The sequence below is a fragment of the Dendrobium catenatum genome, unplaced genomic scaffold, assembly GCF_001605985.2.
Source record: "Dendrobium catenatum unplaced genomic scaffold, ASM160598v2 fragScaff_scaffold_1056, whole genome shotgun sequence".
Taxonomy (NCBI): domain Eukaryota; kingdom Viridiplantae; phylum Streptophyta; class Magnoliopsida; order Asparagales; family Orchidaceae; genus Dendrobium; species Dendrobium catenatum.
The window spans coordinates 34,138-59,769 of NW_021319518.1; the positions used below are offsets into that span (position 1 = coordinate 34,138).

At 32.6% G+C, this 25,632-nt stretch overlaps 1 protein-coding gene across 3 annotated transcripts; it reads left to right on the forward strand.

Moving 5' to 3' along the window:
• Nucleotides 1-5,792: 5,792 nt before the first annotated feature.
• LOC110100624 (CDK5RAP1-like protein) lies at nucleotides 5,793-23,820 on the forward strand. 3 transcript variants are annotated; one of them, XR_003701895.1, is made up of 4 exons: nucleotides 5,793-6,195; nucleotides 10,168-11,222; nucleotides 17,069-17,679; nucleotides 23,582-23,820. XR_003701895.1 is itself a non-coding variant. In XM_020828212.2 (3 exons), the coding sequence occupies exons 1-3, from the start codon at nucleotides 5,903-5,905 to the stop codon at nucleotides 17,596-17,598; spliced, it is 1,878 nt and encodes a 625-aa protein (XP_020683871.1). In that variant the 5' UTR covers nucleotides 5,793-5,902; the 3' UTR covers nucleotides 17,599-17,894. The 3 variants fall into 3 exon arrangements, 1 of the variants encoding a protein (XP_020683871.1); XR_003701894.1 differs by lacking the exon at nucleotides 23,582-23,820 and adding an exon at nucleotides 22,959-23,216; XM_020828212.2 differs by lacking the exon at nucleotides 23,582-23,820 and having other exon boundaries at nucleotides 17,069-17,894.
• The last annotated feature ends 1,812 nt before the right edge of the window (nucleotides 23,821-25,632 follow it).

A 25,632-nucleotide genomic window follows, 5' to 3' on the forward strand; every position in this document is an offset into this window, starting at 1 on the left:
AAAAACTCTAATTTAAATCATGATAATATGTATGAGAATCCAAACATCTAACTTGCTTATCATCATAGCATGGTTTCATAGAGTGCACTCATCTCGGATTAGTCCTCTACTGTAATTTATTAATACATCCCAATTTAGCAAATTCTTAAAATTCTTATCCCACCTCTCATATTTGAAAAAAAAATCCCACACATAAAAAAATAGACAATATCAACATTTATAATACATATTAAATGGAGAAATGCTATAATTAATAAGAAGATATATTGTATAAAGATATATTATACTTATTAGTGGGAATTATTTAAATATGTCCAATTCTAACATTATTTGTACATCTATATCTTTATATCTTTTTTCAAGTGGATGTTAAAACAACATTTCTAATGGATAATTGGATGGAAATTTTTAATGAGTTAACTCATTGACTTTTAAACTAAAGAAAATGATCACTAAGTTTGCAACCTTAAATATTGTGTCTATGTGTCAAAGCAATCATCTAGGCAATGGACTCACAAATTTGATCAAGCCATTACTTTAGCATGATTGAAAATGATGGAATTAGACCATTATATGCATGCCAAATAGCCCAATTATGACATAATATGTTTATGGCATACTAATACTAGAAAATGATATGAAGATGACCATCACCATAAAGGATTAGCCATCATCTTCATTTGAAATGGATGATATGGGTGAAGATATAATATTTGATATCCCTTTACCCAACTATTCAAACTAATATAGTATGAATTTTTACCTTTTCTAATTAAGTTATTAATTATAAGTCTCATAGGGTCTAATCAATTGTAAATAATTTTAGAGATTGAAGTGAAAGAGAAATTCATAGGAGGCAAAATGTTCTTGGGAGCACTATGGCATTGGGAATTAATGGCTACACTAATGCGCTACATTCTTTATTTGGGAAGAGGAATTAAAGGAGCATTGCAGAGATATGAAGGGGTGCTATGTCACTCAACTCTTAGTTTAGAAGAATTTGGGAGAATTTGGAATATTTTATTGGAGTGTTGCGGTGTTGGAGAAGCGACCGTCGCAATGCTAGGTCAAAAGTGATATTTTTTCTAAAATACATATCTAAATCCATTTCTAATATCACTATACTCTTACCCCAGCCCCTCACTTTGACGGAGAAGTAAGAAAAGAATGAGAGAGGAGGATGAGAGAGAAAAAAGGGGAGAGAGGTTTGGAGGTCATTGAGTTGAACTCGTTTGTCAAGCTAGTTAAAAGTTTTGTTAGGCATGAGATAGACTTCTAAATAGTTATATCTGGTTTCAATTCCAATGAGTTTATCACAAAAATATGGATAAAAATGTATTTCTTGGGGTTTACAACATTTTTCATTATTTAACCTTTTGTATATTATAGCATGTTTTATTATGGACAGACTATAAGAAGTTGAAAATTTACTCTGGTTGATTTTTTCTGTTATTATGCTATGTATATTTAATGAATGAGGCATTTTTAGTATTCATGATAATGCTCTAAAAGCCTTAAAACGATGTTCAGAATGTTCCTATAGAATTATAACTGAAAAGGGAAATATTTAGTGAGTAGGCTTTTACACATACAAGTGCACTTTCTAAAATACAAGGGCCCTATATATTTTGTTCTGACCACATTTGCCTCTTATGGATGTGGAAGGTTTTCTTCTCTGCTCTAACTGAACTTGTATTATGGGGGTACATGAGATTTCTATTATGTTCTAACCCACTTGCCTTGCTAGTGTAGGAGGTTTAAAGGGAGATATAAATGAAAGTAGAGTTATAAGCATGCATTGGGATATGTACATGGTACATTCATGCATGAATATTCTAATACTAAAAATAAGTTCAATATAAGAAACACTACATGAAAAACATCATTTTCTAACAACCTTTTTCATCGGAAAATGACTAAAATTTGTTGTTAATTAATATTTATGATGTAACACTTTTCATAGGTAAAACATGCGTCGGAAAGCAAATACCGGCAAAAAAATCCTCCATAAATTACTGTGAGGAAAATTTAAAAAAAATTATGCAAACTTTGCCCAATCTGTCAGCCACAGCCAACCAGCCTTTCAGCACATGCTTTTCTGCCAGTTAACCCGTCGGCCTGCCTGGCTCGCCTATGCACCCCGCTACGCCCACAACGAAGTTCAAACCAGGTCCTTTCATAGAATAATCAAATGCCCAACCATCAATCCACGGAGTAAGTTCTATTAATAATACTACTCTTTTTTATTTGAACAGTAAGTGATAGAATATTAAATTAATAAATAATTAAAATTAATATTAATATTTTTGAAATATCAAGATAATCAAGAAAACTATTATTTAAATTAGGTTAAAAATGTTTAATTTAATTTAAAAATAAATTATCAAATTAGTTAATTTATTTTAACAATATTTATTTTTAAAATATTTAACAATATATATTTGATTAGCTAATTAATTTATTAAATTAGTTGATTTAATATAACAATAATTATTTAAAATATTTAATTATGTTTGTTTAATAATATTTAATTTAAGTAATATAATTTGATATAAGTTATTAAAGTACTTAATTTAATTTAACAAAATAAACAATTTAAATATTTATAATAATTATTTTTCAAAACAATTTAAATTCTTTCAAAAATCAACTAGAAATCCCATAAAAATTTTCTCAAGAAATCCGTTGGAATATTTCGCCGGAAATACGCTAGAAAATCTGTCGGGATTTCTAATAGATTTATTTTCGCCAGAAACTAACGTTTTTCCTATAATGAAAGATTATTTAGGGTTTAGGGTCTATTTTACAAAGTGATTGCGAAATAGATAGGGATATTATTAGTAGAATTCAAGTTGGATGGTTGAATTGGAGAAAAGCACCTAGCCTGTTGTGTGATAGAAAAGTATCCCTCAAATTAAAGAGAAAATTCTATAAGTTGGTGGTGAGACCTGCAATGCTTTATGATGCATAATATTGGACATTAAAAGAGAATCATACAATTAAGTTTAAGTGTTGCAAAGATAAGGATGCTTAGGTGGATAGGTGGCTTTACTTTTAGAGATGAAATATGAAATGAGCATATACATGAAAAGGTTGGAGTAGCTCCAATGGAAGATAAAATTAAAAAGAGTGGCCTTAAATGTTTTGGTCACATAAAATATTGTCCTTCTGATGACCTGGTTAGAAGAGTAGATGTATTAGACTTGACCAATGTTAAGAGAGTTAGAGGTAGGCCTAAAAAGACTTCGTTAAAAAATGTTAGGAAATGACTTTTTTATTATATTTAAACAAGAATTTGACTCTTAATAGGACACAATGGATAAAAAGGATTCAAGTAGCTAACCCACACGTAGTGGGATAAATGCTTGATATTTTTGTTGTTGTATAAGAAAGATTATGCTGATAAATAAATTCTAACATGTTTGTAAAATGAATGTATGGAAAGGTATAAGTGTTGCTATGTTAACCAGTGTATTTTATCTCTAACATTTCTAAGATAATTGGTCTATAAAAAGGGAAGTATACAATTGCTAATTAAGGTAATGAGTTATGGGTTGATACTCCAGAGTGCGTTCATGTTAAATTTTATATATGCATTTATATTCCATAAGCAATCAAGTTATTTCTAATATTTGAAATTTTATATTGAATAATCTTATTGCTAATATAAAATGGACATTGATATCTATGATGGGAATGTAGAAGAGGTCTACTGAGCTTATTGTACTCACTCTGTGAAATTTTTTGATATTTTAGTTAGGGAAATGAGAAGGACCAATAGAACATGGTTGATAAGGAAATGACATTTAGAATCAAAAAATTTTGGGGTATTTTTGTAATCAAGTTATTTATTTTTATGTATAGCTCCATATGAAATGGATTATTGTATACAATTTCTTAGAAATGAATTTTGAATGATATTTTAGACAACTAATATTATTTTTATTATTTTGCTGAATTTGGTTTATTCTGTATTGTGTTCAATTATGTTTTGAGATTTAATTCCTCCATTAGATCTCAGGGCATCACAAAAGATGGTTTTATGTTAGGAATAAAAATCACTTGAGTTCAATAAAGCTACTCTTAAGTTGGTTTGACCAATCTTAAAGTAAAAGAATTTAAGATTAGATTACAAAATGTTAAACCCAAAAAATTCATCAGAAAAAAAAGATGCATCATAAGTCCTAATGATTATCCCATCTTTCTTATAGAAATGGAATAAAATGTGTGATGTATACAATGACGTGAAGTCCACTCGATATTCTATTTGTTGTGGGATTGGTCTTTCTCCATCAAAGTAATACATCCTCAAATCCTTTATAAGCAACAAAAGTAACAATTTGATACCTTAAGGGCATTGTTAACCTACCTTTGCTACTATTAAGGTGGGAAATTGAAATTATTTGACAATATTTGATGTTGATTGGATTAGAGATAGAGATTAGTGTAAATCCACATCTAGAAATATTTCCCTTTTTTGAACGTAGAAATGCCTCTTAAGGCAACAAGAAGCACTAACATGTTTTATTGTCTATTATAATGTTGAGTACATAACATATGTTGTAGCATTCCAGAGGCCATATAGCTTAAGAGATTTCTTTCATCCTATAATGCCTCAACCAGAGCTTAGAAAGAGGTGCACTATTTAAGACAAACATTGTTGCTATAATGAGGGTAAAATATCCAAAATTATGATATGAAGAAGCACATAAATATGAGATATCAATACACTTATGACATAGTTGCATTAAATGATATTATTTTATTTGTATTCATACTAAAAGGAGGTTAGTTGATCTCTTTCAAAGGAACATAGAGATGTGTTCTACAATTATATGCAAAGTTTTGATTTGTGTAGGGCTTGAATTTCATGATAATCTCCAATGAACTTGGTATGCCATTTTTATGTCAAATAAAAATATGTTTAAATTTTGTTTTGATATAATTATTTCTATAAATAATTTGAAGTATCATAAGTTTTTCAGAGATGTTTTTGTAGGGGTAATCACCTTGTTGATAGTAACAAGTAATATAAGATAAAATGTGCTATCCTAATGAGAATGAAGCTCTAAGTGAGCTAATATAGCCATATTTGCTAGTTCATGATACTTGATGTAGCCAAATGTAAACTCTTATTAGGTGCTTATGAGAATGATTGTATCAAGACACTCAAATCATACATCTATATGATGAATGAACAATAGTTCATATCATGTTGTAGTGAGATCAAGCCTAAAAAACTTCTCCATCAAAGCATACAATTCACACATGTAATATTTCAATGTAAGTTCGGGCAATGGGTGAATAAAACTTAATTTGTCATTATGTGCCTACACTAATTTTTTGAGTGTACATTGTAACATTGATGTAATTATTTTACCATATCATTCTTGTGCCATGATTGATGTTGCTCTGTGGATCATGTTTATGAAAAAAGTCAGATTATAACTAGTTGATATGAGAGGCTAAGGAAAAAAAAATATCACATACAACATTATTATAGGACTAGTAGTTTAAAGTATTAGCTAAATTTGAAAGATTTACATACATACTATGTTATTTACATATCAAATAGACTAATATTCAAAATTTTAATATTTCATGTCTATCACTTACATATAACTTTAATATCAAATACGTCATCCCTTTATTTCATTTCTACCACCCATAAATTTTAATATTTTATTTATTGTATTTATATTTGATGTATGAGTGATAAATATGAAATATTAGATTTATAAATAATATGTTATAAATTGACATGCATGTAAATGCCCTTCAGCTTCCGTGGAAATAGGTAGGGTTGTCGAGCTCGAAGCAACCACGCAGCCTGAAAACGGTCCATCACCTCGGCTCGTCTTCTTCCGTCTTCTACCTCTTACCTACTGCGACAAATTGCATAATGGCTTCTCTGTGGAGCCAACCCCACTCGGCCAACAGCATCAATATATCGCTGCGGAGACGCGTAAGTCTTCACTTCCGCTCGCTGCACCGTCGTTCTTTCTCCATTCCTCCTAACTCTGCTGGTTCTCGTCCTCTGAAAACCTACGGTAATCCTCAAATTATAAATTTGAGGCGCCTGCACCAATTCTCCAAGAGTTTTAATTTTTTTAAAGTAAAGTCCTCTCCAACCTTCCGTCTTTTCTGCGCTGCCCTGCCGGCCAAAGTCTTGGCGCCTGAGAGCCTCCAACAAGAGTAAGTTTTTTTTCTGTTATCTTCACAGTTCTGTTTGTCATTATTGAAAATTTGTCGTTCGTTCTGCTCTTTAATGGGTTATTGGGCTTTAGCTCGAATAGGTCGGTTGCTGTTGCTGCAAAGACCTCAGCGGCTCATTTAAGGTTCATAGGATGCGGTGATATGCATTTTTATGCCCAAATTTGCGCATATCCCAGTTATCTATATAAGAAATCCTGCGTCTTTAGCTGCTAAACTGATTTGCTTTCGTTTGTTCTGTGTTTTGTATGTTCATATTAGGTCCTCTAGCCTCTAAAAAATCACTTGTGAACGAACTAATTTAGAAAACACTTTTGAGAAATGACAGCATACGTAGTGAGCAATGGAGGAATGAGGATATAAAGAGAAGTACCATAACTGAATTTCTTAAGAAAGAAAGATGGCAACTACAAAGTTTTCAAGCATCTCAAGTTGAGCCATAACAGCTAATTGATAGGAAATACTTGAGTTCGCAAGCAACCCTAGCAAGAATTGATAAAAACAGTGAGAATAATGCGATAATCTTGATGAATCAATCCAAAACGATAATTTGTAACAGTGGATTCAAAGCAAAAGCAAATACAAAGCAAGTTACAATTGATCCTCAATTTGAGAGGAGGATCGTTCTCTCCTTGGGCCGGCTGGGCCGGTTCAGTGAGAACCGACCTAACACTAATGCAGTGAGCTTCTTTCTTTATTCTTTTTTTCCTTCGAATTTACAACTAGATTGCTGGGTAATGATTGATTTTGAACTTTTTCATTTGCTTTTGCGAAATGTCTAGGTGTTTGCATTCTAGTCATATCAATGACAGGAGGGTTTAAAACACATTAGTCGCCACATTTTATAAACAAAATTATTTAGAAAACTGGACTAAAAGCAATACTGCTAGTTCTGTACCAGCAAGCAAGCTTAAAACTCCCATTTTTCTTTTGTCTTCCTTCAATCTTTCTTCTTTTCTTTTTCCAGAGACTGCAGTCTAGGTTTGGATGACAAAGGTTTTTGGTTAGATGTTAGGTTGATATTTGATAACCAATCCTAAAACTTAAGGCCATGCTTGGACAAGAAATAGGGAACATTTTTCTTCAAAACAATAAACAAAACCAATGTATATTTAATTAGCATAATTAAATATGTTTATTCATAAATAATTCCATCAAATGCTAGTGATGCAAATTAAAATTATTTTTTCCTAATTAATCTAAATTACTATCATAACTACTAATTAATTGATAGCTTCTTAGGTTTATATATATACTTAATTACTTAAAATAAAATTTAACTAGTTGTTCAGTACTTCAGTTATTCAATCCTTAGACAGTAATAATCAAACACTATTGAAATCTTAATGACCTTATTTAAAATCCTAAAAACCATAAAAAATATTGAATTAGTAATTAGTCAGGCTGCTTAATGCCTTATTAGTTTGTATAAATCGTTACCTATTCATCTAGTTATTATTGAATTAATTAATAATTTGAATCTTAATTATCTTCATATAAAACTAATAAAGTATTAATAATTTAATTGAAACCTTAATTTGCCCCTAATTAGCTAAATAATTTATTACTTATTTGTGGCCAACTTAATCAAAACCTAATCAATTTATTATTCCAACTTATTTGTGGCCAACTTAGCGAAATTACAGTAATCAATTAATTATTCCAACTTTTATTATCATATCAAATACTAATAAAAGCTAGGTGTTCTTAATCAAAACCTAATTACCCTAATTTAGTAGTTAATTTACCAAATATTCTAGATATTTAATTTATTAATTAAACTAATCCAAACTATTATTATATAATAATGAGAATTTATTTACCTTATGTCCTTAATTGATGTTCTAATTAATCCTAACTCCTAAGTAGTCTAAATAAGTACTTAATCATAAGTTATTTTAATTAATTATTAAATTGATTAACTATTTCATACCTATTTATCAAAATTAAACACTTTTGAACATCTCAACTAAAGTATTATTTGATCCCAAATTAACCTTATTAATGTAAAATTATCCCAGTTAAAATCCATTGGCCTAGTTAATCAAAAAGACCGCTTGGACCTGTTTCTAGAGAATATCAAAACGTTGTTTTCATAATTTCAGTAAATTACTAATTTTTGTTTTCCAAAAATAAGAAAAGAAAGCATAAGTGTTGAGCATATTTTTTCACTTAAGTGCTTATTGTTTGAAAACATTAAAAAAAAAGCATTAATGAATCCGAACATGCTGAAGCCAACAATCAAAACTTCTTGTCCTGAAATTTTTGGATTCCAAATGGAATTATTTTTCAAACAATTTTCGGGACTTTTTTTTGGCCAACTTTTTTTTTGCTGCATGCGGAGATCTCTGGTTATTTCTGTTTGTTTAACCAGTCTTTAAGCTTAGTGTTACTTGTAGTTAGAAAATATATTTTCGAAAATCATGATGCTTGTTTCACTAATTTTGTTTTTGCAATTGAAATGATTATGATGAGGACATCGTCAGCAATTTCGACATGTGTGCCATCGGAGACACCGGAGATCGACGGCCACGATCAGGAGTTTTATTTATTTTGTCATGTTATGTAGTAATTTTTATTTTAGTTTTTCCATTTTTACCCTTATGGGTATTTGGTCTCTATTGTAGCCCAAGGGGCATTTTAGTCTTTGTTTCGTTGATGCCTTAGTCGTACCCACCATCGTCGTAGCCTTCACCGGGGATCACTTGAAAGCCACACCCACCACCATCTCCTCTAAAAATTTTGGAGTATTACTCTTATCTTTATATTTATAACAAATATTTATGAAATAGGAAGATGACTGAACTAAATGAAGAAGTAGATTGGGGGTATTGGACCCTACAAGATGAGACAGAGGAAAAAATCAATTTGTTATGACGACTCAAATAAAAATCCCCTTATTAATGATGATACATATGATTTATGAGTTGTTGCTAATTATTTAGACTTTCTTCAGTAATTAAATGCACATGAGTAGGGAATTGAGAAAGAAGAAATTTAGAGTTGAACTTGATGTTATGATACATTTATGTAATTCATATATTTTATGTTATTCTACTTCTATAATATTTGAATTTCAATTGTATTTCACATACTTTATTACTTACCACTTTACATCTTGCGCAATTTTTTGTTTCATATGTATGTAAATTTGTTACTTCATAGTTCAATAGAAAGTTAATATGCCATTTTTTAACATATTATTTGGACATTTTATAAAAAATTAATTTTAACTTTTATTTTTACTTTACACTATTTTTAGATTTGACGCCTTGAGGCGTTTTTCATTCGTGAGGCGAGACATAAGCCAATTGCATAAGTGTCTCGTCTCACGAATGAAAAACGCCTCAATACCCAATTGCGCAATTTTAAACCTTGGAGAATATCAAAATGTTGTTTTCATAATTTCAGTAAATTAATAATTTTTGTTTCCAAAAATAAGAAATGAAAGCATAAGTGTTGAGCATATTTTTTCACTTAAGTACTTATTGTTTGAAAACATTAAAAAAAAAAAAAACATTAGTGAATCCGAACATGCTGAAGCCAACAATCAAAACTTCTTGTCCTGAAATTTTTGTATTCCAAATGGAATTATTTTTCAAACAATTTTCGGGACTTTTTTTTGGCCAACTTATTTTTGCTGCATGCTGATATCTCTGGTTATTTCTGTTTGTTTAACCGGTCTTTAAGCTTAGTGTTACTTGTAGTTAGAAAATACATTTTCGAAAATCATGATGCTTGTTTCACTAATTTTGTGTTTGCAGTCAGAAGTGACTATATTTGAGTGGGTTTTGAGAGTATTTGTGGAGCTTAAAAGTTAATATAGATTTTTGCGTATACCCAACCAAATGGTGGATCTTGTAAACTTTATTGTTTCTTCAAAACACATTTTCTAAATTCAAGCAATCAGATTGGGCCTCTGTTAATTCTTTCCTTATGCCTTTTTTCATGTAGTGTAGAATCAACTTTTAAACGTGCAAATAAAGGCCGCATCTACCAGGAGACGTATGGATGTCAGATGAATGTTAATGATATGGAGATTGTGCTGTCTATCATGAAGAAAGATGGATATACAGAAATTGTTGAAGCCCCAGAGAATGCAGAGGTCATCTTTATCAACACATGTGCCATCAGAGACAATGCTGAGCAAAAGGTATGGCAGAGACTCAACTACTTCTGGTTTCTAAAAAGAGAGTGGAAGACTAATGTTGCTAATGGAAGGTGTACCTCTCTGCATCCTCCAAAGGTGGTCGTTTTGGGATGCATGGCTGAGAGGTTGAAGGAGAAAATACTTGATGCAGAAAAAATGGTAGATGTGGTTTGTGGACCAGATGCTTACAGAGACTTACCTCGTTTATTGGAAGAGGTTGAGTATGGTCACAAGGGAATAAACACATTACTTTCCCTGGAGGAAACTTATGCTGATATTAGTCCTGTAAGAATTTCAAGCAACACTATTTCAGCTTTTGTATCAATAATGAGGGGATGCAATAATATGTGTTCCTTTTGTATTGTTCCATTTACTAGAGGAAGGGAGAGATCTCGTCGAGTAGAATCAATTGTGAGAGAGGTAGGCGAGTTACATGAACAAGGAGTGAAGGAAGTAATGCTTCTTGGACAGAATGTTAACAGTTACAACGATCTTTCCGCAGTTAAAGATGTTGAACCAGGATCTAGCTGGGAATTAAGTGAAGGATTCTCTAACAACTGCAGAGTGAGAAACAAGGGCTTAAGGTTTTCTGATCTCTTGGATCAACTATCAATGAAATTTCCAGAGATGCGCTTCAGATATACATCGCCGCACCCGAAGGATTTTCCTGATGAATTACTATATATAATGAGGGATAGATATAATATATGCAAAAACATTCATCTACCTGCTCAAACAGGGAGCACCACTGTACTCCAGAGAATGCGACGAGGTTATACGAGGGAAGCATATTTGGACCTTGTGAAAAAAATACGTTCAATCATTCCAGATGTTGGGATTAGCAGTGATTTTATATGTGGTATGCTTTCTTGTCTTCTTTTGAAGTCTTCTCATTGTTTTCTATGTTTCTTTTGACATAGTCATCTCTTTTTATCCAAACCCATCATGATTTATTATTTGTGCTACCCTATCATTTTATGTTTCTAACCAAAGCTTTATATGAATTATAGAGCTTGGTAGGGTCTGTGCTGCCCATTTTGAATATCAATTCCTTCCAATAAGATCTATGTATGATTTTATTATTATTATTATAAAGGCTAATTTTCTTTTGTCATTGTTGCGCTGCAAATGATTTTACGACTGAACTTGGTTCCCATTTACAATCTAGATTTATCTATTATCTCCTTCAACTGATTTGTGCTGATATGTTTTTAGAATTTTCGTATTTTGCTTTTATAATTATCTTCGCCATTATTTATTTTCTTTGGTAATTGTTTCATGTTTCTTGGATGAGATTATTTGAACTCATGCATTATTTCAACCATTTGATCTTTGAGTTATTGCACATATATTATATGAAATTATTATTTCATTTGAATGCTTAGATAACATAGTGTTTACAATATGCATGATTATGACATAAGCATTAGTACTCCCGTTCTTTCATATTGGGGCCACCATATGTATTCCAAGTAAAATATTTAGCGAGAATATGTAATCAATTTAGAGTAATGGATGGCATGTTTAATGGACATGTTTTGTATTTTAGTACATTTTGATTGAGTTGCATTACTTGATATCAAAATTTTATTTTGAAATTATTATTGTTATTATGTTTTGTGATATATTGTTTTTTTAATTATCGTTGTTGTTTGTCCCTAACCTAGGTGAGAAAGAATGAGGGTTGAGAATTTATTTTAGAATTCATGTTTTACCAGAAGCAATACGCCACCAACTAACTTGTTTGTTATGAGAAGTAGGCAAGGGTGTATTGATGTTTTGATATATATAGATTTTTTTTTTTGTTTTTTTATTTCTGATAGATGAAATTAGATAGCTCTGATTGTTATATAATAAAAGATAAAAGAAAAAATTCTTCTAAATTAGATTATGGGGCATCACAATTTGTATCAGAGCTATATAATAGCTGGAAGATGGGAACTAAGTGCCATACAAGACAAAGTGTTACGCCATGGGAGCCACATCTTGAACTCTATATGGGACAAAGTCTACGTGATAGGAGTCACCACTTGAACTTGTAGGGTCACCTTTAGAATCTTATTGGCTGGTGGATGATTTTGGGATAAACATTCTGACGAGGATGTTAATTACTTAAATGAGGGAGATTATGAAATCCCTTAAATAAAAAAGTTAAACTCTTGAACATCGATACGTCTTTTGATGTAAATGTTGAAATGCCATTAAAAACTCCTCAGTTAAGCATGCTCATCAGGGAGAAATTTTGAGATGGGTGACCTTATGGGAAGTTATACCACTAGGACAAAACCGTGTGAACCTTAGACCAAAGCGGAAAATATCTCGATAGTTAAGAGTTTGGGCTCTTATGGCAATACCCAACAACCAACAATCAAATTCAGTTTAATAACAATAACAACCAACCATGTTACCAAGATCACAAGAGGATAAAAAATTATCTAATGATTGAACTTTCATGAAGTTCTACTTCAAGTGGGTTTACATTTAAAGTTATGATATCTTCAGTCAAAGTCTCAAGTTCAGGATGATTTACTATTGCAGAAAATAAACAATTAAATTTGAGCACTTAATCATTTGACACTTTGCACTAAAAAAATGAGTAACAAAAGAGTTCATTAGGTTAAATGACATTTTACCTGTTTTCCATACAACCAATCCTTTGCACAAACTAAGGACTTCAGCTGGGGTGAATGCCACTACTGAGTTCAAGGAGACCTCAGTCGTGTCCAAATGTAGTTTTTCCTCGTGAAAATACTCCAACTTCATCACCGTCCTCCTGGATCTCTTTTCCTCGTGGTTTCCCCTTTGATTCATCATTGATGCTTTTGATTGCATCTCCAACATCTTTTCATCATCTTCTCGATGGCCGAGAGTCTTCCCTTCATCCCAGAATATTTTTCCTCTACTCCGGCATTGAGTTGCTCCATCTCAACCTCCAATGCATCCATTTTCTTTGCTTCCATAGATTGGATCTAGGTTCCAATCATGAAAACAACGAATAAAAAATAATTTTCTTCCCAAGAAAGTGTTTTGATACCAATTTGATAGGAAGCTCTTGTGGAATTCAAAAGAAATCCTAACAATGATTGGAGTTCAATGACTTTCCACCACCAATTCTCACACAAAACACATGGTTCAACAAAAATAACATAGTAATAGAGAAGAAAACAGTAAGATACAAGCGATCCTCTGTTCGAGAGGAGGATCAATCTATCCAAATGTTTCTAGACGTCGCTAGAGCCCAAGCACAAGGCACAAAAACAGAATCCCTCTAACCCTAACCCTTCCCTTAATCAAAACAATACTCTTAATTGCTAATTAACCCCTCCCTTAATCAAAACATACCTAAAACAACCTCATGAATCTGCCACCCCCCTCTCCCTTGTGGTACAGTCTTACCTAAACTCTCCTCTTCCTCTTCAAGCAAGTGGACTCTTCAATCAGCTGCCCCCTTCCCTAATCCAATATTGCCTTTAATCAAAATTTTCCTCTTCAAGCAAGGAACCCGTCCAGCCCAGCTTAGGCGGGATAGCAGACTTACGCTTGCTATAGACCATGGGTCGGCTCAAATGCTGGGCTGGCTGGACGGGTCCCTCTTGTACCGGTCTATCAAAAATTCCCCCTCAAATTTAAGAAAAAATTCCATAAAATGGTTATGAGACATGCAATGCTTTATGGTGCAAAATGTTGGCCATTAAAAGAGAAGCATAATATTAAATTAAGTGTTGCAGAGAGGATGCTTAGGTTGATGAGTGACTTTACTCTTAAAGAGAGGATACGAAATAAACATATCCATGAAAAGTTTGGAGTAGCTCCTGTAAAAGATAAGACTAGTGAGTTTCGCTTTAGATGGTTTGATCACATAAAATGACGGCTTTCCGATGACCCGGTTAAGAAAGAAGATGTATTGGATTTAGCTTATTTTAAGAAAGGTAGAGGTATACCTAAAAAGACTTGGCTAGAAAATATTAGAAATGACATTTCTTTATTAGATTTTAATAAAAATTTGACTCTTAATAGGACACATTGGAGAAAAAAGATTCATGTAGCCGACCCCACATAGTGGGATAAAGGCTTGATGTTGTTGTTGTTGTAACAAACAAGTTATTTGAGAATAACAAAAGAAGGATAATCAAAACAAAGGTATCAAATCCATATCCTTTATTTATAGGATTTAAATATTTTGGAAAGAAACTATGATAATACAAGTTGTACTGAGCTTCCTTAGTTATTGGATTCCTTAAGATGATAGAGATCGTTTATTTGTTTAGAAGTTCAATTATACTCATGTCTTTTCTTGAAATACACAATGTGAAAGGTAAGAAATAACATTGCATTTTTGAATATGTATATTTGGAGATAGATATATGTATACACATAGATATATATTGTATCAGTTATGAAGTTGCTTATAAATAATATTTAACGAGAGATTCATTGATGTGTGTGGGTGTGTATAATATTAGTTATGAAGTCGCTTATAGACAATATTTAAAAAAAGATTCGTTGGTGTATATTTTTGCAGATGAAATGGTTCTAAATAATAATATATCTAATGAAATAAGTGAAAATTTAGTATAAAGAGAACACGTTTATTAGATAAATGCATTGGAATTAAAAAAAATTAATATTGGGCATACAACATATAATTTTAGTGGATATGATGTTAATCATTATCATTCCATATTATTATAAGATAAAATGATATTTAAGTGCGATAATTTAAATATATTGCTTCTATTCCATAGAAGAATGAAGATATAGATAATGATGTAAGCTCTGGAGTTAAGACCGACTGATTTAAATGGAGAAATTCCACTAGAATTTTGTGTGGTAAGATGATATATTGGAGGCTTAAAGATAACTTTTATAAAATCAAAATTAGACCTACTATGTTTAGTGAATTTGAATGTTGGGATGTAAAAAAACTATTGATATTTGAAATGAGTGTGGCAGGAGTTAGAATGTGAAGATGGATATGTAGCAAAAATATGAATCATAAATTAATGAATGATTATATTAAATTTTGGAGTGATATCTATTTTTTATATGATGATTGAAATAGTATTATGTGGCTTAAACATGTACATTGAAGGGTATAAAATTCACCTTTAGATGAGTTGATAAAATCATGTAAAGAGATTAGGAAGGAAAATGAAGGGTAGTTCCTATCATATATAGTTAGTAGTTTCTATATGTAGTTCAGTTGTTGGTGCATTGCTTTTTTCCTTTCTTGTGAGGGTATGATTTATTTCTTCTAACCTTCACCTATTCCAAAACTTATATATAGGGCCATGTTTCAAGCAAATGGGAAGTACAGAGTAAAATCTCTCTCTCTCTCTCTCTCTCTAAAGCGATAGAGATTTTCTTCCTACTAAGAGAATGATCATTCTCCTAATTCTATATTCTTGTTGACCCTTGATATAATCTTTAAACTCAATATCACACTGTGGGTTGCGATCTAGAACATATGAATTACATGTGGATTAAGTTTCATACAACAACAACAACAACATCAAGCCTTTGTCCCACAACGTGGGATCGGCTATGTGGATTAAGTTTCATGTTTCATCAAATTTCATGACGGTTTAAACATTACGTAAGTATTTGACGCCTACAAGGACAATTGAATGGCATAAATGGGCCTTTTTAAAACTTTAGGCTTATCTATGCATTTCAAGAATCAAAACCGTGCAATAATATGAGATATCATTAAAAATCCATGTATTGAATGTCAAGCCATTTGAAGGTCTGTATACTTCGAAATTGCAGTTAACTTGTCATGCAAATAGACCTATCTATTGTGAAAATTTTCATCTATCCGATTGGTCATCAGTCTAAATTTTTTTTGGCATCATGCATATTGATAGTTTTAATTCATCAAAGAGAATAGATGGCCTTGATCTTCTATCTAAACGTGAAAACATTTACATTCAATGTTTTTTTTAACTAAAAAAAAAGGACTCCAAATAGGCTAGAATTTGAATCTAACTGTCTCAAAATAGAATTAGTTCATTTTGGGTAGCCAATTTCCAACCATCTAGCTTATGATCAAGCTGATCTCAAATTGGTGATATGGATCAGCATGAGATAAACTTGTTCTCGCAGACCAGCCTCATGGAAACGCAAAGATATGTGAAATATGATCTTTAAGATTTCACGACAATAAATGCATTTCTGCTTAAAGAGCAATATCTTGATGCACTACAGACTCATACTGAGACTGTGGATATGAAGGTTATTGCTCTACAGGCAAGCAGAGTATCAAAACTTTATTGCTTCATTGTTTCCTTTTTTTTTTATTTAAAGATAGAAGTCTATCTTGGATATTGTCATTAATTTGTAGTAAGACACGAACCAGTTTCAAACTCAAACTCCTTTTTTGGTTGTTTGGAATATTTTCTCGTAAATTTTAGTGATTTGTTTGTTTGGAAATTTTTCATATATATATATATATATATATATATATATATATATATATATAGAAAAATAAGAAATAACTAGGTTTGAGCATTTTCTCAAGACTGTCAAAGACTTGAAAGTCAATTATTATTGAAAAAATAAAAGAAAATCGTAACTAGCTTTTGTTTGCCGTCAGGATTGTAACAAACTAACAATAGCATACTTTTCTGGCTTGTAAACTGTAAACAAACCTTGTTTTCACCATCTCTTTTCCTCAGATATCACAACACATTGTGTCTTTTACAGGTTTCTGTGGTGAAACAGAAGATGAGCATGCAGATACGCTAAGCCTCATGAAGGCTGTTGGCTATGATAATGCTTACATGTTTGCATACAGCTTGAGAGAGAAAACGCATGCTCACAGGAACTATGCCGATGATGTGCCAGAAAATGTGAAGCAAAGACGACTCACCGAGATTATTGAGGCCTTTAGGGAGAGCAAAGGGCAGTGCTTTGATTCACAGATTGGGACCATTCAGCTTATTCTTGTAGAAGGACCTAATAAGAGGCATCCTGAAACTGAATTGACAGGAAAGAGTGATAGAGGCCACAGAGTCTCCTTTCCTTGCATGCCTCTTCGGCATTCCTCGGCAGCTGATGTTGAATTAAGGAAACCAGTGGCTGGCGATTTTGTCGAAGTTCGCATTTTGAAATCAACGCAGGCTTCGTTATCTGGGGAAGCATTGGCAAGGACAAGCTTGAGTGAATTCTACGGACCTGGTTCATCTTCAAGTTCTGACAATGCATTAGAAGTTGGTGCTGCTGGAAATTTATGAGATTTAATGAACTGTAGATGCCGGGCTTTGCTCTTCATGGATAAGTGACTGAAGATGATGAGTTAAGGTCTAAATTCAACGGTATGGAAGTAGCTTTGTGTTTTCATTAAATTAATCATTTTCTATGGAACATCAAATTTGCATGCAAGTTTTATACAAATTAATCCAGTCATAAAAATGAGAAAAATTGAAGTTTTTCTATTTTCTTTCTTTTGTCTGGCTGATCCGTGGCAATAAAAAATTCTCAAATTTGTTTCGGTTGAGATTTAGAACCCCAACTAGTGATTGGCTTGAAATTATTGTGATTTGAACTGGTTTGATTTCAAGCTGTTATGCTTGTGTGACAATTCTTCATGATCATTATTGTTATCCCAATTACCTAAATATATAGACACACACATAAGAACGTCAGCAAAATCTCAATTCATTATGCGCTTCTCACAATTTTTTTAGCAAAACCCTTAAAGAGACAAAATGCATTTTCTTAGGTTTTTTGGTTTAGGTTTTGTTTGATATGACTTGTTATTTTGTTTTGTTGTTAGAATATTTTAAAATGTGTTTTCTCAAAGAGTAGCAACCAGCACTAAAGTTACGGCTGCAACTAATTTACTTGCGGTTATAAGTTGGTCATATATGTTATATTTTTAAATCCAAATGTCACATTCCATTTAAACAAACCAAATTTGCATCAAAAAATAATTTGATGCGTAGTTTACATATATTGAATTGAAAGTGAGAGGAGGTTGTGCATCCAAATATTTAGAATTTCGGGTTCAAGCTAAGTCGACCGGGTTCAAGCTAAATCAAACTAGTTCAAGCAAAGTTGATATTGTTCAGGGCAAGCTAATTTGGTCCACTCTTGACTTAGCTCAAGAGAGATTCACCGATCTACAAATAAATTTTCCTCTAGAGGACAAATGCGATATAAGAATTTATCTCAATTTGGTGAATGTGGCCTATGAGATGGCCTTAAAAACTTTGGTGAATGTGGCCTATGAGATGGCCTTAACAACTACAATCTATGAAGTCAGTTCTAGCTACTATTCAAGGGGGCAATTTCCCATGGAAAATGATTGATTGGCTACACAGATATTTGACCATCAATATGCCAAGCCAACTATTTTCTAGGAGCTTGGCGGACAATTTCATGAAATCAGATATTCTAATTAGACTTCACAATTATGGTAATTTTGTCTTATAATCTATAAAGACATATATGTCAGTATTTCGGTAACACTCAAATCACAACTCAAATCTATAAATATGGGGTCAAGGAGCGAGCTTAATTTACAATTTTTTGTACTCAAGCTCATACAAGAATCTCATAGTTTCTCCTTAGGATTATTTTCTCTCTCTCCCTTTCTCTATTTCTCTGCTCTCTTTTCACACAATATTCTCTATATAGTTGGGTGTAATTCATGGATAATTCTGAATGCAACATCTTAAAAAATACAGTTAGCTTGGAGCTTGCCATTAACTAGAAGAGGAGATCTACATGAAGTAGAATAGCAACAAAGAGGTAGAAAATAATCCCTATTGCACTCATCACAAACTATCAAATTGTTAGCATCATAATAGACGCATGGAGCTCGGTTTATAATAATTTCAAGAGTTTTTATGAGAAAAACCATGACTCTTCCAACACATCGTAGTCAATGCAGTAACTACTTACAGTGCCATTTTTGGAAAACCACTACTAAACACATTATGAACAATCTCCTCTACATACCATATTGTCGTGAAGTTCCCGCCGAGAGGTTATATAATGATAGTGAAAGGTGACTTGTTGCAATCTAAGGTGTGTTATCTAAAAAGAGTAGGGATTATGTAGGATGAAATTCTTCAACTTGATATCCAAATAGAATATGGGTTGGAGAATGCTAAAGTCATTGAGGAAGTGTCAATCTTAGAAGAAAATCAAAGCTGCAGCTTTCAAATTAGCACTTCTTTCAATAAAGAAAGGACGATTGTGTTACGTCGGTTCTGTCTGAACCGGCCCGTTGTCCAGCGGGTATACAAGAGGCGGACTGTGATGGGTCCCATCATTAGAATTTCAAATTTAAGAAAGGGGGGCGGCTAGAGCTTTGGGAGGGAAATTAGATTAAGAAAGCTTTTGTATTAAAGTGCATGAGGGGATTAGGGAGAGATTATGTTTTGATTGATTAAGATTAGGGTTTTTTGGAGTCTTGGGCTGTAGAAAATCTTGTCTAGAGATTTGGGAGAGACGATTCTCCTCTCGAATTGAGGATCTCTTGTATCTTTGCTTTGTTCTTGTTTCCCTTTGATTGTTATAAGATTTTGCTATCGTTTGTTTGTTCTTCTGCCACGATTCCTTCATTTTCTCGCTGTTTTACTAATTATTTATTAGGTTTGCTTGCGAACTCAAGTAAATCCGATAGGATTACTTGCGAACTCAAGTATTTCGTATTAGATTGAGTGGATCACAACTATGAGAGTGAATTTGGATGTATTCGCCTGGCCGGTTGATTAAATGCCAGGTACAAACATCAAGTTGCCTTCCTTACGCTCAACAATGACTGAAAGGCAAGGCTGATTAAGCAGAAGATTTTGCCAATTGCAATAATTTTAGCTGGGCTAATCCATGAAAAAGTTCAAAATCTCCTGGAGGATGGATTCATCAAGAAAGTGTAGTATTTAGAGTGGATTTACACTTCCAAAGTGGATTCATCGGGTGTAGGCGTTAACGTCGTTCGTCATAGGGTCAACATTATTGAAAAGGCGATGCTAATTAAGCAAAAAATTTGGCTAGTCTTTATAATGTTAACTAAGTGAATTAGTGATGTAATTCAAAAGCTCCTAGAGGTTGGATTAATTAAGGAAGTTTAATATCCGGAATGGATTTTTAATGTGGTTATAATGTAAAAGTCGAAAAGTATGTGGTAGATGTGTTTTATTATTAGAAATCTAAATTTGGGCTGCTCCGAAGATAATTAGCCATTGTCATGTGTAGATGCCTTAATCAACGATGCAATTAATTGTCCTGTGATGAGCTTCTTAGATGCATTCTCGAAATCAAAAATATTCGGCCAATTCAGAAAAGATGGTCTTCATCATAGGTCACATGTTATTATTATAGTGTAATGCCCTTTTGATGCGGACATCCAACCGGCCATGCTTATCCGAGGAGGAGCTGAAGATCGACGGCCGAGATCACTTTATTTCATTTTAGTTTATTAAGTGTATTTTTATTTAATTTTGCATTTTCCCTTTTTTACCCTTATTGTTCTACATCACCTTTAGTCTTAAAAATGTTGGTGTACCATATCAAAGGATGATGAATTATATTTTTTGAGATAAAAACGAGCAAAATGTTGAAGTTTATGCTGATTATCTCTTGATTAAAAGCAATACTCAAGACTAGCACGTTCTTGATCTCAAGGAAAGTTACTCTTAAAAATTCGAACAGGAAGTTGAATCTTTTGAAGTGTACCTTTAGAGCTAAATCTGAAAAATTATTGGGCTTCTTATTAACTCCAGAAGATATTAAAATAAATCCAAATAAATGAAATCAATTCTTGAAATGTTCTTTCCTCAAAATGCAAAAGATACTACAGAGGTTGATAGGGTGAATTGATAGGCTTAGTAATTTTATATTTCAAAGTCAAATGACAATTGCATATGTGAGCTAAAAAGTCTCTAGAAAGACAGATAGTCAGCACTTAGTGTAGTAACTTACCCCAATTTTTTGAGATATGGTTAAGGACAAATGGTATGTGATGTTTTATGAAGATAAACTCTTGTATAATATAAGCGAAAAATTTGCACATCCAGGGTCTCAGTAATATTCAAATATCATTTTTTATATCCCTTATAGCATAGATCAAGCCCTAGAATTTGATTAGTATTTATCCTTTTTTTTTTTGGGAAATTAAGACCAAAGCTCAAACTATATTACTCATAAAAAACATTTCAATTTGCAAAAAAATGGCAGCTAACAAAAGAGCTGTAAAAGGAAACAAAACCAACCCCCAAAATATTACAATAGCTGTAATAGAAGAAGGATAGTAAAAAATTCTGCACTTGGAGGTGGGCAAGTAGAAGGTAGGGAAACCCAATAACCCAGAGAAATGCCTCTGCCTCGTTGCATCCATGAAAAGAAAAGGCAGATCAGGTCGAGGTTACAAAGGATGTCATCTAAGGCAGGAGAAATTATTACGTGCAAAATTCATATATATTGTTATGTTCAGATATATGAGTGTACACAGTGTGTACACTCACAGTTTGGATGTAGAATACTCGCATGTCCAAATGCAACTCTACGTGCGGAGTACGTTTGGACTCCGCACGCAACTCTACGTGCGGAGTACGTCTGGACTCCGCACGGAAAAATTTCTCCTTAGGCAAGGGAAGGGGCTAAACCAAGTCATCATCATCCCAAAAGGAAGCTTCCAAGAGAAGTACAACCCGGCAAGGCAAGACTTACACCACCAGCACAATAAGCCAAGAAATTCATTTAGAATAGCCTTTACCAAATCGCCATGCTTTCCGGTTCTTCTATTTTGCTTTCATGGCCCACTTAATTTTAACCAGAAGCCCTCGGCAGCCATGGTAAGCTCAGGCCTTAGCAACATGGCCACCTCACCAAGCGATTTCCAAAAATGAGAAAAGGTAATATTATGGGTGTAATGAGTGGAGCTCAGTTCTAGTCATCTTTAGTTTGAGCTTAAATTTAATTTATTAATAGAGTTCAGAGTCTAATTTTATTAGTTGTAATCTGTTCATGAGCCAGATAGTTTATAATGAAAGAGAAAAAATAATTATGATCAAACAGTTATTATGATAAAATCATATATGAAAAAAAAGTTAGAAAATAAATAATAAAAAAATAAAAAGGTAAGGGAGAAGGGAAGGAGAAGAGAAGAAATAGGGCTTTTGGTCATCGGTTCGTTTTATCGCTTTTACAAAATTTCTTCAGATCATTGTAAGTGACTTCTATCTTATTTCTGTTTGTATAGACTTTGATTTTTGATTTATTCTCCTGCCTAAATCCATAAATTGATATTTATTGCATTTTCTCCTGATTTAGTAAACATCCACCGCATAACTTTTGGTATATTGCACTACTGATTTTTCTGGTCATTTTTAGTAGTTGGTTTTATATTTTTGCCGGTTAAAGTTAAAATTATTGTATTTTGAACAATTTGCACATGAATAATAATTTTAGTATTTTTATATGATTATACTGTTAATGCAAGTATTATAAATAAATACAAGCATATGAATAAGTAATAATTAGTTGTTATTACTTTTGCAATAATGTGTACAATAATGTGTGTGAAAACAAGCAATGACTGGTTTATTATTGAAGTTAACTTGAGATTGATTTATATATGTACAAGATGATTGGTCGACATATTCCTTTATATACCGTGGTTTGTGATGTCATCCTCTATTGATTTATTGATCGGGAGTTATAAGGAGTTAAATATTGTGCTGATGGGTAGGAGTGACGACTCCATTTATTGAAAATCAATTGTTACTGGAAAAACACCACACAAATCAGAACTCCTTGTTTAATATGATTGTTAGACATGATTTATTGTAATGTTATTACTGATTTACTGTTACCAAGGACACAATTCATATATTATTGAACATGTGATATAAGATGTTGCTTTAATACTGAAACATAATAATTGAATCTCATGTGTACACTTCTATACGATTCTTGAATAACACTTCTCATTGTTATAAATTTCTGATAGTTTTCATAGATATTTTAGTCTTACTGATTTATATGATTTCTTCACTATTTGGATAATACTGCTATGAGATTTGGTTTGAGAATGATCGTTTACATCTTTATTATTTCGACATATGCATTATACTATTTAACATGCTTTACTGTTACAGCATGTGTTTTACTATTTTTGCATAAATTCATAATCATATTGATTACAACTATTATGAATGAAATGATTACATGCATATTATCTATTTTTCATACTGAATTCAATTGTAGGATTCTTGTGACCTGATATGTTATTAAATGATTTTAAGTCAGAGAAGAGGATCAGGAGTGTGAGATTGATCAGATACATGATTCTTTAGGTTTTACTGTTGTTTTATCTTTTTAGTCTTTAATTAGTCTTTTGTGTTCAGGAGCGGGCAAACAATATATTATAATTATACATCTCCTGACTATATTGGATATGATTTTTGAGATAATGAATACAAATGTATATTTGATATTTTGATTAATAGATTTGTTTTTGCTGGTTTTTTATTATTGGAAGAAATTAGATAGCTCTGATTATTATTATAAAAAATAAAAGATAGAATTATTCCCAATTTAAATTCTAGTGCGTGGCAAGGACACGAGGCCGATAAGCAATGACACTAGAAGTGGAAAATCATAGAAGCAGAAAATGCCCATATAGAGATAGACAGTGGCTTCATTACCATCTAGCATGGTTCTAAACCTATCCAGTAAGGTCTAGAAGAAAGCTAGAGAGGGTATGAAGTCGATAATCGGGATATTTTATTTGGGATGATTTTCTTATCATTTTATAAATTATCGTAGAAAAAGTAATTATTTAATTTATTGTAGAAAATAACTTTTTAGTATAAAAAAGTTTTAAAAGCAATGGAATTCTATATGTAAAGCTGCCAAAGGATTTTCCCCTCCTTCGCTTTGTAGAACACACAATAGCTGCTATTATTATTATTATTAAAATCAACAATTAGCTGGGATTTATATGAACAATCTAAGGCTTCGTTTGGGACAGTTTTTTTACGGCTTTTTAAAGTAATTTTATAGTACAAAAATTAAAATTTTTATACTAAAAAGTTGTTTTAAGAAGCAGTAAGAAAGTCCTCCCAAATGAAGCCTAAATTTTCTACTAATTCATCCGGCTATAATTGGGTCAACTCATGTGTTGCTAAGTTGGACCACTTTGGTTATAAAAACTATCTAAGATCAACCACTTCGAATAAACAAACTCGCTAATTTTATTACCTCAATATTATAATGAATAAGCTTATATTCCTTAGGAGATATACTATTGATATATTCTCTAAAAATTGTTTTGATCGAGCACGAATCTCAAGGCAAAATTGAATTGGAAACTTCAAAAATTAAATTCGGGAGCATCTGAACTCCAATTTCAGCGAGCTTATAGTCAAACTGAGCGTCTCGGAAATACGAACCCAACGACACCAAATTCAACTCAATCCGAGCCCAAATGAGCCCAAATCAAGCACCCGAAGTGCTGTTAGAAAGCTCGTATCACAATTTGAGTAACCAAATGGCCTCCGATTTTAATGAGCTTATAGTCGAATCGAACGGCTCAACGAGACGAATCCAATGAGCCCAAAATCGTCAAATTCTGACATCACTAAGGCCTTCAAATGCCCAACGAACGGTGCACGATCGAAGGATTCAATATCAGCCGTTCATTCGGCCACTTCCTATTTGCCCCTGATCTCACACCTATTTACGAGCCATGCCATTCCAGAAAAACTATAAATAGACCCCTCATTTCTCATAAGAGGGGACCCAAGTAAGAAGAAGAAAAGAAGAGAAGAGAAGGAGAGGAGAGAACAGCTCCTCCTCGACCACCGCCGGAGTTCTTCCCGTCATCAGAACGACGCCAGAATCCTGCCGGACGCCAGAGTGACGCCGGAACTCTGCTCGACTTTGTAACTGAATTTCAATTCAAAAGAAACTCATTGTAATCTGATCGTCCTAACTTGTTGGACGAATCAGCCTCTTGTATCTCAAACTACACTAGTGGAACTTTTCAACTGGGCGTGGCCCCGTGATTTTTTCCCTTTTTAGGATTTTCCACATAAAAATCCTAGTGCTCTTTTATCTTCTGTTTGTGTGTGCTAGATATTCGTACAACGCTCAGACGAAAATTTTCTAACTCTATCGCCGCGTATATTCTAGCCCGCAACAACTATGATAGTAAACTTCATAATCATGGCCTCTTAACCAATGATAAATTTCTTTTATCTCCTCTATTAACACAAAAATTACGAAGTTCTATCCAGCTTTATTGTCTTCTGCTT